The 13572-nt window shown below is 40.5% G+C and overlaps 1 protein-coding gene across 1 annotated transcript in view; it reads left to right on the top strand.

Moving 5' to 3' along the window:
* The first annotated feature begins 1439 nt into the window (after nt 1–1439).
* LOC140519191 (STE20-like serine/threonine-protein kinase) overlaps nt 1440–13572 on the top strand; it is a 66551-nt gene continuing 54418 nt past the window's right edge. Inside the window, exon 1 of the mRNA XM_072632009.1 lies at nt 1440–2156. Coding sequence (XP_072488110.1) covers nt 2010–2156 — 147 coding nt within the window. The 5' untranslated portion in view covers nt 1440–2009. The remainder of the gene's footprint in view (nt 2157–13572) is intronic.

Genomic DNA, 13572 nt, shown 5'->3' with positions numbered 1-13572 from the left:
AGGGAGATGAGAGACTCCCAGGCAAGAATCGGTAAGGAACAAGAGAAAAGAATTTAAGGATAGGTTTGTGTTTTGTTTTGTTTTGCTAGTCCCAGGTGAGGGTTTATATCTCTTCTAAAAGAGCAAGAAAAAGTCTATGATATTTAAGATATATGAGCATGAACTTCCCTGCTTTTCCCTTGAGGATGAGAAAGCCAAGGATTTCAGCAGAGCTTGAAGATGGAAGTCAGTCAGCTAGTCAAGAGTGTGAATGTGTGTGTGCGTGCACATGTGTGTGTGTGTGTGTTTGTCCTTCATTGCCGAAGAAGACCATGCCATCAGAGAAATAATGACATGACTTGCACTTGATTTTGTTTTGAGTGAGGAAGGGCTGTGCAGTTCACCAGCCTCACTTCTCCTCCAGAGCCATCTGAATCCAGTGACCAGATATTCATCAGGATGACTGGAGATGACCCAGGATGAGACAATTGGGGTTGACTTGCCCAAGGTCACAGAGCTAGTGAGTGTCAAGTGTCTGAGGTGAAATTTGAACTCAGGTCCTCCTGGTTCCTGCACTGGTGCTCTATCCACTGCACCACCTAGCTGCCCTAAGGGGTGGTTAGTTCTTAAAGGAACATGTACTTTTAGTATCTACTGCACTCACTATGTATCAGGCATTGTGCTAAGGGATGGGAATGAATATAAACATAAAGGCAATTGCAGGCATCATTGGGTAGTGTGATTCCTCAAAGCATCGAAGGAGACTGTTCTCTCTGCCTTGGTTTCCTCATTTGTGAAATAAGAATAATGCTTGCACTATTTCACTGGATTGTTTGGAGATAAGTGCTTTCTAAACTACAAAATGCTATTCAAAACAGACCGATTCAACATTTATTATTCCCCTACTATCGGCTACTATTAGGTAAGGAGAACAGTGATTAATGTATGAATGAAGATACTTTGTTTGAAGGCCAGTAAGAAGACTGCCTTATCTAGAGCAGAAAGTGGATGTGAGGGGCAGCTAGGTGGTGCATGGAATAGGGCACAGGCCTGAGTTCAAATCCAGTCTCAAACACTCACTAGCCATGTGACCCTGGGCAAGTCACTTAACCCCCATTGCCTCCAAAAAGAAAGTAGATGTAAGCTTGGGAAATGTGAAAAATAAGTTCAGAAAGGTAGATTGAGAACCTTGAACCTCATACTGAAGGTTTTGGATTTTATTCTGTAGAAAACTAGAAACAGTTAAAGTTCCTCAGAATCAGGGCAGAGCAGGGACCCTGCCACTGAAATTCTTCTGAGATTAGAAGGGAAGAATTTACCCTGAGTTTTTCCCCAAAACATCTGCTGTCAGCCATCTGTGAACATATGTACATATCTCTCTTTCTTTCTCATACTCACGTGTTCCTTTCGTCTACTCTTTTATCTGCAGTTTATTTCCTGTCTTAACAGACCTCAGGGACCTGCTGGCAGAAGAAACAGCAAGTAGTTGGGGCCTGCTCCAGAAACTACTACCCTGGCCTACTCCCGTCCTGCCCAGGTGGTGTGTATCCTGGGAGTGACAGACCAGGGAGGAAAAGACCTGAGTGATGGACAGTGAGGGGTCCAAGAATGATGTGGGAGTAACCTGGAGTCCACAAGTCCTGAATGAGAAGACAGGCTAAAACAACCATGGACCCATCTACTGCTCCACTGAAGCTGTTATCCCCGGAAATGGGCTAGAATCTGAGGAGAGGTTGGTTCACCTCAGAGCCTTCCTGTGATGTCTATTAGCCTCTTCTCTTCCAGAATCTTCATGTTCTTGGAGTTTCCAAGATTGAAATCAGGCCAAGGTGCTGGATAGCAAGGAGCAGACTTGGCCTTAGTGACTATTATTTTTCCTGAAGTCTCTAGCTGCAAAATCTCTTTGAGGTTAGGGCTCCCTCTTCCCCCTACCTCTCTCCTGTACTTCTGTGGGGCATCCAGCCATTTCAGGACCTTCCTAGGAAGAAGACCGCATCCCAAGGTCAGATCCAAGGAACAAGGCATCCACCATGGCCTTCCTCTTGAGGCTGCTCAGATTTGGGACGGAGAAAAAGAAGGCAAAGCATTATACCAACGTGAAACGAGATGTGAATCCTGAGGATGTGTGGGAACTTGTCGGAGAGCTGGGGGATGGAGCCTTTGGGAAAGTATTTAAGGTAAGCATGCTATGGCTAGGACAGATTCTTGGGAGGGAAGCTAAAGGAGTTTACTTACCAACTTGGTCCAGTTGGAAACATACCTCAAGATCAGCTTCCTTGGAATGAGGTTTTGGAGAGTTTGATCCTCTTGGGATGAGCCATGATGGAACAGGGGAACAGGGCCCTTGGTCTTCTCCCACCAAAGAGGGGTGGGTAGGAGAAACCCTGGTGTATCTGATTCTTTCCAGCCCCATCTGCCCTTGGCTACCTGCTAGTAAGAGCTGGCATTAGTAACATAGATTTAGAAATGGAACACCCTTATTTTACAAAACTGGATAATGAGGCTCAGAGGAGATAATGACTTGCCCTGGGTCACCCAGCTAGCAGGTATCAGAGGTGGGATTTGAGCCTAGATCTTCCTGACTTTAAGTCTAATACTTTATTCACTACATCCTACATGTTGGCTGCATGAAGGCACACCCACATACAGATGCTCAAAATAAAACTCGGAATTCCATGGCCCCCACTGCTGTTATCTGTATATCTGTATGTTTTCCCTCTTTTTCATGGACACTTCTCTCTGACTTCCTCATGTTTTTAATGTTCCCACATTCATTTTTCTTTCTTTTTGCTCTCTCCTTTCTTGATCTGATCCACATCCCGCCATTCAGTTATTACCTCTCTGCAGACTACTCCTCACTTTTTATTTCAAGCCCCGACCTCTCTTCTCACTTCCACATTTTAAGCTAAACTGGACATTGCTCCATGGATATCCCACTGACTCTTCAAACATAACCAACAAAGCTCACCATTTTCTGCCCCAAACCACTCTCTCCTGACTTGGCCCTCTGTACAGGTGGCACCACTAACTTCCTGGGTACCAATAGTAGAAACATCAGGGTAATCTGTCAGGTACAATCTGTCCTCAGGTCGTATTGATGATTGAGTTTTTCTTTCTGATGTCACTTGAAAGTGTCTCCTCCTTTCTGTTCTTACTACCTGAATTTAAGTCTTCATTACTTCTCAACAGGACTAACTACTTCAGTAATCTTTATAGAACTCCCTGCCTCCATTCTCTCCCCATGTTACATGCCATCACTCGATCAATCTTCATAAAGAAGTATCCCTCTCTCCTTGCACAATAATGGTCAATATCTCCCTATTGCCTGCAGAATAAAGTACAAAATCCTTAATCTAGCATTCCAGGTCTTCTACTCTCTAGCTCCAATTCATTTTTATCTCCATCTCCCATCCCTCCCTTACACATACCAAATGTTCCGGTTAAATTGGACTAACTTGCTACTCTCCCAACACATCTGGGCCTTTCCCCCTATACTTTGTTCATGCCATTCCCTCTGCCTAGAGTGAGCTAATTAACCCCCCATCCCTACCTCTTGGCCATCTTTCAACTGCCACATCTTCCAGGAAGCCTTTCCTGGTCCCCCAATCAAGAGTGATTTCTCTTTGCCCTGAAATAATTTTGTGCATGTTGTCCCATAACACAACATATGGATCCTTGCATTGCAATTATTTGTGTCCCAGTCCCCTCATCTCCCCTTGGGGCAAAGACTGTATCTGACACATTAGGACATACATAGCAGACACTCAATAGGCTGGCGTTTGTTTGCTTTTTAGTGGATGGTGAACACTGCCTGAGTGAATTCCGCAGTAATAATCGATGACATTTACATGTTGCTTTAAAGCTGCAAAGTGCTTCACTGAGAGGCACCATGGCCTTGTAAATGGAGAGCTGATCTCAGGTAGAAAGCCTAGATTCAAGTCCAGTTTCTTATACCTCTAGTTATGTGACCCCAAAAAGGCCTCTTATTTCTCAGTATCCCCAGGCAATTCTAAGATTGTAATTTGCCCAAATAGCACAATAGAGGAAGTTCCTCACCCAGACCTCCTCACTCTGATGAAATTTCAGATAGGAGTTTTTTAAATCACTTTGCATAGATTATCTATCTTCTTTGAGGCAGAGCCATCCTGCGAGAACAATTTTACCTAAAGGTATGATTTTACATCTGTGGAAACTGAGGCTCAGATAGGTTAAGTCTCTTGCCTAGGATCACATGGCTGTCAGAAGTCTTCCTGCCTCTGTCCCCTGTAGAACCCTGCTGGACTGAGATGCTCTCAGAACAGGAGGGTGGCCTGTTCTAACTCCACTAGTAGTTGATTTGTGTGAACTTGGACACACATTTCCCCCCTACATCTCAATTTCTTCATCTGAAAATGAGTGGGTTGCTTGAGCTGACCCATAAGGTCCTTTCAAGCTATAACAGCTGATGAGTTTGTAAGGGGCCCGAGCCCTTTTACTTAGGTCCTTGTTTTCTGTGGCCAAGAACAATGACACACCAGCATTAGGTTTCCTGTTTATGTCTCTTGCTGTTATGAGGTGTGGTTTCAACAAAAAAAAAGTCACACAAAAATAAAGCTTGTGGAAAAGGGCTCATGCATTGTCCCCTGTGCATTTACAGGCTTTTCTTCTGGGCACCCACTCAGGTGCAATGCTTATCTCTGATTGCCCAAAGAGTAACGGTGGGGAAGGGGAAGTTGTCAGGTGACGTGGACCAGAGTCTAGACCACCAAGTGGGCACCTGAACCCATCTGGCAAAACCCATGTTGCTGGCCTTAACCAGAGGTGGCAAAGCTGGCTGCTCATATGAACTTTCCACCTCTTACCATTTCTGTACACTTTTATAGCAACTTTTACAGGTCATTGGTCAGATGGAAAAATCAGCCCAGAGGAATTCAGTATGCAACTGCCTCTATTTGTTCTGTATCCCCACAGTAGACTGTCAGGTTCTTAAGAGCAGGGAATGTTTTTGGCCTTTCTTTATACTCCCAACACTTTGCACTGAGCAGGGCACATACTAAACGTGAATGCTTACTGTTGACTTCACTTGACTAGTGGCTACAGATTCACCTCTACTTCTTGAAAAGGTACATGACAAGTCCATTTCAGCAAGAATTTAGTATTTGTTCAACAAACTTGAGAATGATATAGCGGACTAGGTACTAGGGGAGGGAGATACAAAGAGTTAACATAATTCCTACTCTCTAAAAGCTTATGGTCTAGTAAGGATGATAAATATGCACAAATATAGATTACAATAGATAAAAAGAAATGCATGAAGTGAAATCAAATGAAATAAGAGATCAATTCCATCTGGGAAGATCAGGGAAGGCTTCATAGAGGCGGTGTCATTTGAGTTCAGACTTGAAAGACTGGTTCAAATGTCATAGACAGAAAAGGGATATATGGTGGATATTGTAGACAAAGGGATGTGTCTGAGCAAAGGAATAGAGGAGGGAAAATTCAGGAAATGTTTGGGGGAATTGGGGGTAGTCATGGGCTCATACAATCATATATTTAGAAATGATCAGGGCTTGGCCATCATTTAGACCAACCTTTATATTTTATAGATAAAGAGGGCAAGGATCAGAGAGGTGAGTGACCTGCCCAAGGACAGCTTGACAGGAATATGTAAAGGGAATGGTGGCAAAAAATTTGAAAAGGTAGATTGGAGCCTAATTGTGAAGGCCCTTGAATGCCAGCCAAATTTGGCATAATTGGACCAAAGTTTGGTTGAGACTATGAACTTCAGTCTAATTAGTGATATGAAAACAAACAATCATGGCAAGTCTTCAGGTTTTATAGACCTTTAGGAACCTGCTACCAGTTTTATTGCAATCTTCTATACGAATAAAGGGCTTATTGGCAATAAATTAAGCACCAACCCAACCTACAGATCCAATTCCCTTTCTCAAACCATTTCTGTAATATTCTCCTCCTTCCACAACATCCTTGCTGCATCCCTGAGTTGAGTGGCAGCTTATGAGTGTTATTTGATATAACTGAAATATGTTGTATTTCCTTTGGTAGAGAATGTCGGAAATGGTACAGAACATAGTGGGGCCAAGGAGTGACTGATTGGGCTTAATGTGTTAACCAATCCAACAATATTTGCATTTTAAACACAATGATGGCTTAAATTGATGTGGGCCTTGGGGTTAAGGGGAACTTTCCACTACTTTCATTTGCTCCTCACATTGCTCTGAGGGTGGGGAGGAGGTGCTCCAGGTATTGCTTACATCATTTTCAAATGGGAGAGGCTGGAGCTAGGAAAGCTTGAGTTATTCCCTTAGAGTCCTCAAGTCAACAAGTTAGCCAAGTAGCATTTATTATGTGCTAGGTACTGTGCTAAGTGTTGGGGACACAAAGAAAAGGAAAAAACAACAATCCCTGCTCTCAAGGAGCTCACATGTAATGGAGGAGATGATAGTTACATACAAGCAAGATATAGATAGGATTAACTGGATAAATTCCCTCAGAGGGAAGACTCTAAGATTAAAGAGAACCAACAAGGACTTCTTGCAGAAGGTGGGACTTTAGTTGAGACTTGAAGGAAGCAGAGAAGTCAAGAGATGGAAATGAGGAGAGAGGGAGTCCTGGGCATGGAAACAGCCAGAGAAAATGCCCTGGGTTGGATGAAGTCGTTTAATAGCCAAACAAGGATTTTTATTTGATTCGGGAGGTGATAGGGAGCCACTGGAGTTTAATTGAATAAAGGAGTAACTTGGAGACCTGGTGACTGTAAGTTAATAATAGTAATATAGTCCAATTACAACAGCTGAATTCAGGTCCTTATCACCTATCGCCTGTACTGTAGCAATAACATCCTACTTGGTCTCCCTGCCTCTGCCTATGTCCTAATATGATATGACTGGTAGGTAAGCCCTTCTAGTGGTCTGGGAACTTGAAATCACCCCTTATTCCTCAGGGCAGTTTAGTCTGGATCTTTTATGGATAGCTTTCTTATAATTAGAGACTCCACTCCCTTCACCTAGAACAGAAAATAATGGATGAATGAAAAGACAATGGGGGGGTAGTGGTAGCCTGAGGTAAAATTGAGGGGCACTGAATAAAATAAAAAGGCAATGATAAGGCAATCCCACCCCCTGAGGGTGCTGGAACAATACGGGGTAGTGGTAGCCTGAGGTACAATTGGGGGGCACTGAATAAAAATGAGAGGGCAGTGGAAGCATAAGGAATAAAAGAAAATTTCGAAAAACTGTTTGTACATGTTTCATCTGTTGTATAACAAAGTTAAAGTCATAGTGATTACATTATTTTCCAAATAAACACACAAAATGCAAGTTATAACCAACCAGTTGTCAAGTATACTGACAGGTCTTAACAAGCAAGTGTTGGCAGGTGAGCGTGTTAAACATTGTTGGGAAGTTCAGCATGCATTGGCAGTAATATGTGCATGTAATGATTTGTTTACAATTTGTTTACACAGTTATAGGATGGAATACTGTATGATCAAAATTTCAATGCAAGAAAAAAATTTACAATAAATTACTAAATTTAAGGTGTGTCATTTTAAAAAAATTATATTTTTTGAAATGATGCAATTTTAAAAAAAACCATTAAAGGATTAAAGAAAGTAGATTTCCAGGGGGATTCTGAGTAGTTTTTTAAGGTGGGGCAGTAGGTCAAATAAGTTTGGAAACCTCTACCCTAGAGCAAAATCCCTCGCTAGGTGCCTTCATACTACCAGAACCCAGTTGAAGACAGTGAGGTGAAGGGATGGCCAAAGCTGACTCAGGCCTTTTTGAAGATGCTGACTATGCTGCTAATCAAAAAAGGCTCTTACCAATCACATGTCTTGCTATGACTTGCCCAGGGTTCCACAGCTAGTAAGTATCTGAGGTCTTCCTGATTCCAGGTCCAGCACTCCATTATACCACCTACCTGCCCTATTATATAGATATAGACAAAGATGTAGATATACATATACACATATGTGTATATTTGTTGTTCATATCATGTCTAACCCTTCCTGACCCAATGGACCATAGCACATCAGATCCTTCTATCCTCCATCATCTCCCAAAGCCTGTCCAAATTCATGTTTGTTGCTTCTATGACACCATCTATCCATCTAACCCTCTGCCATTCCTTTCTCCTTTTGCCTTCAATCTTTCCCAACATCAGGGTTTTTTCCAATGAGTCCTGTCCTCTCATTATGTAGCCAAAGTATTCAAGTTTCAGCTTCGGTATTTATCCTTCCAATGAGTAATTAGAATTTATTTCTTAAAGTATTTACTGATTTAACCTGCAGGGGACTCTCAAAAGTCTTCTCCAGCCCCACAATCCAAAAGCACCAATTCTGCAGCGCTCAACTTTCTTTATAATCCAATTCTCACAGTCATACATTACTACTGCAGAAAACCATAATTTTGACTATATGAACCTTTGTTGACAAGGTAATAGCTCTGCTTTTTAGTATGTTATCCAGATATACCATAGCTTTCCTTCAAGGAGCATGTTTTAGTCTCATAACTGCAATCACCATCTGCAGTGATCTTTGAGTCCAAAAACATAAAATATGACACTGCTTCCATTTTTTTCTCCCTTTATTTGCCAGAAGGTGATGAGACCAGTTGCCAAGATCTTAATTTTTTTTTTGATGTTAAGCTTCAAGCCAGCTTTTACACTCTCCTCTTTCATCCTCATCAAGAGGCTTCTTAACTCTTCTTCACTTTCTGCTATCAGAGTGGTGTTATCGGCATATCTGAGATTGTTGATATTTCTCCCACCCTCCTTAATTCTGGCTTTTGATTCATCCAACCTGGCATTTTACATGATGTACTCTGCATCTAAGTTAAATAAATAAGGTGGCAATATATAGCCTTGTCATACTCCATTCCCAATTTTAAAGTAATCAGTTGTTCCCTGTTCAAGTCTAACTGTTGCTGCTTGGCCCATATACAGGTTCCTTGGGAGACAAGTAAGATGATCTAGTACCCCATCTCTTTGAAGCCTTGTCCCATTTTAGTTATTATCCACACAATGGCTTTAGTATAATCAATGAAACAGAAGTAGATGTTTTTCTGTAACTCCCTTGCTTTCTCCATGATTCAGCAGATATTAGTGATTTGATCTCTAGTTCCGCTACCTTCAGTCTGCTCTTCTGGTAATTCTCAGTTCACATATTGCTGAAGCCTAACATGCAGAATCATAAGCATAACCTTGCTTATGGCATGTGAAATTAGCACAATTGTTTGGTCATTTGAACATTCTATGGCATTACCCTTCTTTAAGATTGGCACATCAACTGATCTTTTCCAATCCAGGGGCTGAGTTTTTCTAATTTGCTGGCATATTGAGTGCAGCATTTGAACATCAACCTCTTTTAGGATTTTAAGTAGCTCAGCTGGAATTCCATCACCTTTACTATCCTTATGGTTAGCAATGCTTCCTAAGGTCCATTTGACTTCATTCTCCAGGATATGTGGCTCTAGCAGAACAACCACACCATTGTTGTTACCAGTGATTTAAGATCTTTCTTATATAGTTCTTTTGTGTATTCTTGCCATCTCTTTTTGATTTCTTCTGATTTCTCTACCTCTTCCTAAATCCCTACCACTTTTGTCTTTCATCAGACCCATTTCAGCATGAAAATTATCTTGATATCTCTAATTTTCTTGAAGAGATCTCATCTTTCCCATTCTATTATTTTCTTCTATTTCTTTGCTTTACTCTTTGGGGAAACTTTCTTATCTCTCCTTGCTATTCTCGGGAATTCTGCATTCAGGTGGGTGTATATCTTTCACTTTCCTTTTACTTTCATTCATTCCTCAGTTATTTGTAACTGTTGCTGTTTCCCTCCCAACCTGATTTAGTTTTTTTCTTTGCCTAATTAAAGGGGCCATCCCCTGACGACTTCTTAAACAGGCCTATTCACCGAATGGGGATTACCTCACCCTAACTGAGTACCTGAAGAGGCCTTGGCCTAAAGGGGCCAAGGTCTCCCATTCCATCCTGGACCATCTCCAGTCATCCTGATGAATATCTGGTCACTGGACCCAGATGGCTCAGGAGGAGAAGCGAGGCTGGTGACCTGCGCAACCTTCCCTCACTCAAAACAAAGTCAAATGCAAGTCATGTCATCATATCTCTGATGGCATGGTCTTCTTTGGCAATGAAGGATGAACCCAGCAATAATAATGAAACCTTAACAGATAGCCATTTTGCTCTCTCCCTCTTCTTTTTATTTGGGATATTTTTTGTTGCTGTCTCTTGTACAATATGGCAAAGCTCTGTCCATAGTTTTCCAGGCGTTCTCTCTACCAGATCTAATCCCTCAAATCTATTCATCATTTCCACTTCATATTCATAAGGGATGCTTTTAGGTCATATCTATATGGTCTGATGGTTTTCCCTATTTTCTTCAATTTATGTCTGAATTTTGCAATTAGAAGCTCATGATCTGAGTAACTGTCAGCTCCAGATCTTCTTTCAGCTGACTATGTAGAGCTTATCCACCTTTGGCTGAAAAGTATATAATCTGTCTGATTTTTATATTGACTATCCAGTTTAATGTCCATATGAAGGGTCCCCTTTTGGGTTGTTGAAAAAGAATGTTTGCATGACCAATGAATTATCTTGACAAAACTCTGTTAGTCCCTTCCCTGCTTCACTTTGTACTCCAAGGTCAAACTTTCCTGTTACTCCAATTATCTTTTGATTTCCTGTCTTAGCATCCTGATCCCCTAGGATGAATTTCACATCTTTTTTATGTCATTTCTCCTTTTTAAATATTTTATTTTTTCCAATTACACATAAAACAACTTTAACATTCATTTTTAAAAATTTTAAGTTTCAAATCCTCTCTCTTCTATCCCTCCCTAACATACCAAGCAATTTAATATAGGCTAGATGTGTACAGTCACGCAAAACACATTTCCATATTAGTCATCTTGTGAAAGAATATACAGACAGAAAAAAACCATGAAAAAATAAAGTAAAAAGTAACATGGCTCAATCTGCATCCAGACTCCATTTCATGCTATTCTACAAGATGCTATAGGTCTTCACAGAACTGAGCAACTTTGGTCTCTTTGATATCAGTGGTTGGAGCATAGACTTGTATTACCATGATACTGAATGGTTTGCCTTGGATTCAAACAGATATCACTCTGCCATTTTTGAGATTATACCTGAGAACTGTCTCTTCACCATTTTATTCGCTATGGGGGCTACTCTATTTCTTCTAAGGGATTCTTGCCCATGGTAGCATACATAGTGATTACCTGAATTAAATTCAGCCATTCCCCTCCATTTACATTCACTAACAGCCAAGATGTCAATGGTTTAATCTTTCCATCTCCTATTTGACCACATCCAGCTTACGTTGGTTCATAGATCTTACATTTCAAATTCCTATACAATATTGACCTTTACAGCATCAGCCTTTCCTTTTGTCACCACACATAACCATGGCTGAGATTCCGTTCTGCTTTGACCCAGCCTCTCCATTCTTTCTGGAGCTACTTGTAGTTGTCCTGGGCCCTTTCCCAGTAGCATATTGGATACCTTTCAACTTGGGGGGTCATCTCTCATCATTTCTGTTATCATTTTAATACTGTCCATGGGATTTTCCTGGCAAAGATACTGAAGTGATTTGCCATTTCCCTCGCCAGCGGACCATCCTTTATCAGAACTTTCCACTTGTCTGTCTTGGGTAACCCCACACAGCATTGCTCACAGTTTCATTGAGCTACACAAGCTCCTCTGCCATGACAAAGAAAAGGCAGTGATCCAGGAGGGAATATGTACCTACATCTATACATATGCATATATAATATTGAATAGATTTTCACATTACTTAACTCATATTAGCCTATATGCTAAGAGTTAAGGACTGAAAAAGGACTGGTATGGGAAGAAACTCAAATAAGAAGGCTTGCATTGGTATTAAATTTATTTAATTGGGTTAGAGTTCTAACACAAAAGAAAGCTAATCATTTCTTTTAAAATAAGAAAACCATCACTAATTTTACATTCGAGCAGTCATTTGTATGATTTTACAAAGCACAAAATTAAGAAATCAAAAAAGACGAAGATATCCTGGAAGTTACTCAGAAACCCCAGGCTTTTATATTATGAACACTTTCTTCAAGAAGAGAGTTGGATGTTATAGGACATGACTAGCACTGGACAGCATTAAAAAATTAATCTATATTAACTAACAGGAAACAACTAGTGACTAATGTGTGAGTCATTACAGAAGCAGCTGCATCTGTGTGATCAGATCATTGCCTAGTTAGAGGTAAGATCAAAATTAATGCCAAATTAAAGGAGTTTATAAATATGAAAGGGCACAGTATACCATTACAACAGTTCCATCCCAACCTCTTTAAACAAACTGTTCACTGAAAAAGAATTGGGAAATTCTAGTTAAGACATTAATAAAGATAAGTTTAATCAAGGAGGTTAGAGAGCCAAGAAACTACTTTAGCTAATAAATATGTACTCTTTTTGCCAAGTTAAAAGTTTTGGCAACCAAGGATAAAGCTAATTTTATAATATAAATTCATTTGCTAAACGTTACAGAGGACTAAGGCAAAAGCTTACAAGTGATATAACTTCACAAAACAGCAAAAGGTAGTGGAGGGGAAAATGAAATTGGGAAAAGCTTAACATAAGATCCAATTAAATTAGAATATGCCAACATTTGTAGGTAAAACTGGAAGGAAAAAAAGATGTGAACTGGACTAATTTTCTGAGGTTTCTATGTTGATTTATTCTCATTAGTGAGAGTGAAACCAAGACATTTGCATCCTAATACACTGAACATCAGTTTTCAGGGTTATGTAACCTGATTTTCCACTTCAATCATGGCACCCCTGAAAGCTACCCCTAGGATCCAGCCATGTTTTGGATCAGCATCACTCAAAATCACAGTTCTCAAGCCTCCACTGATGTTTCTTTCACTGGACCAACCAAAAGACACATTCATTCAAAACAAAATGGCCTTTAATTAACATAGTAAAATATATGACAAGGAAATTTTCCCCCATACATACGTTCTCCCACAAATTCCTTCAACAAAGATATTTCCCTCTTTCAAGTTCAATCCCTATGCCTCGTTACCTCTTTGCACCAGAAGAGAGGGACCCAGATGTCTTAGAGCAGTTGGATTAATTCTCAAATAGCTCTCTTACATCCCCCAAATAGGGAGGTTCAAATGGAAGGTGACTTCCTTTTATCTAGACAATAAAGTTTTCCAGGTACTCCTGTTTGCAGATGACATTGTGCTTATTGCTTTAAGCTACAAGATGCTAAAAGATCTCTTCAAGGCTATCCATAGCCACTCAAAAGAAACTGGTCTAGAAAGTCACACAAGAAAAACCAGGAGAATGAAAAATCTTAGTATATGCAGTTGGATGGGCAGCCCACTGAGTTAGTCCATTACTACATATATTTTTTGAAGGACACAGTAGATGAACAATGATCTGGGTTCAGATCTGAATAGGAGAAAAGTCAGCTATATATTTAGGGAAATGTTCAGTTCTTTCAATAATACCAGTCTGCTCCTTGCCACCAAAGTCCATTGATATTGTATGACTATGAATTGTA

The sequence above is a fragment of the Notamacropus eugenii genome, chromosome 1, assembly GCF_028372415.1.
Source record: "Notamacropus eugenii isolate mMacEug1 chromosome 1, mMacEug1.pri_v2, whole genome shotgun sequence".
NCBI lineage: Eukaryota > Metazoa > Chordata > Mammalia > Diprotodontia > Macropodidae > Notamacropus > Notamacropus eugenii.
This window is presented reverse-complemented; position numbering and strand designations above follow the sequence as displayed.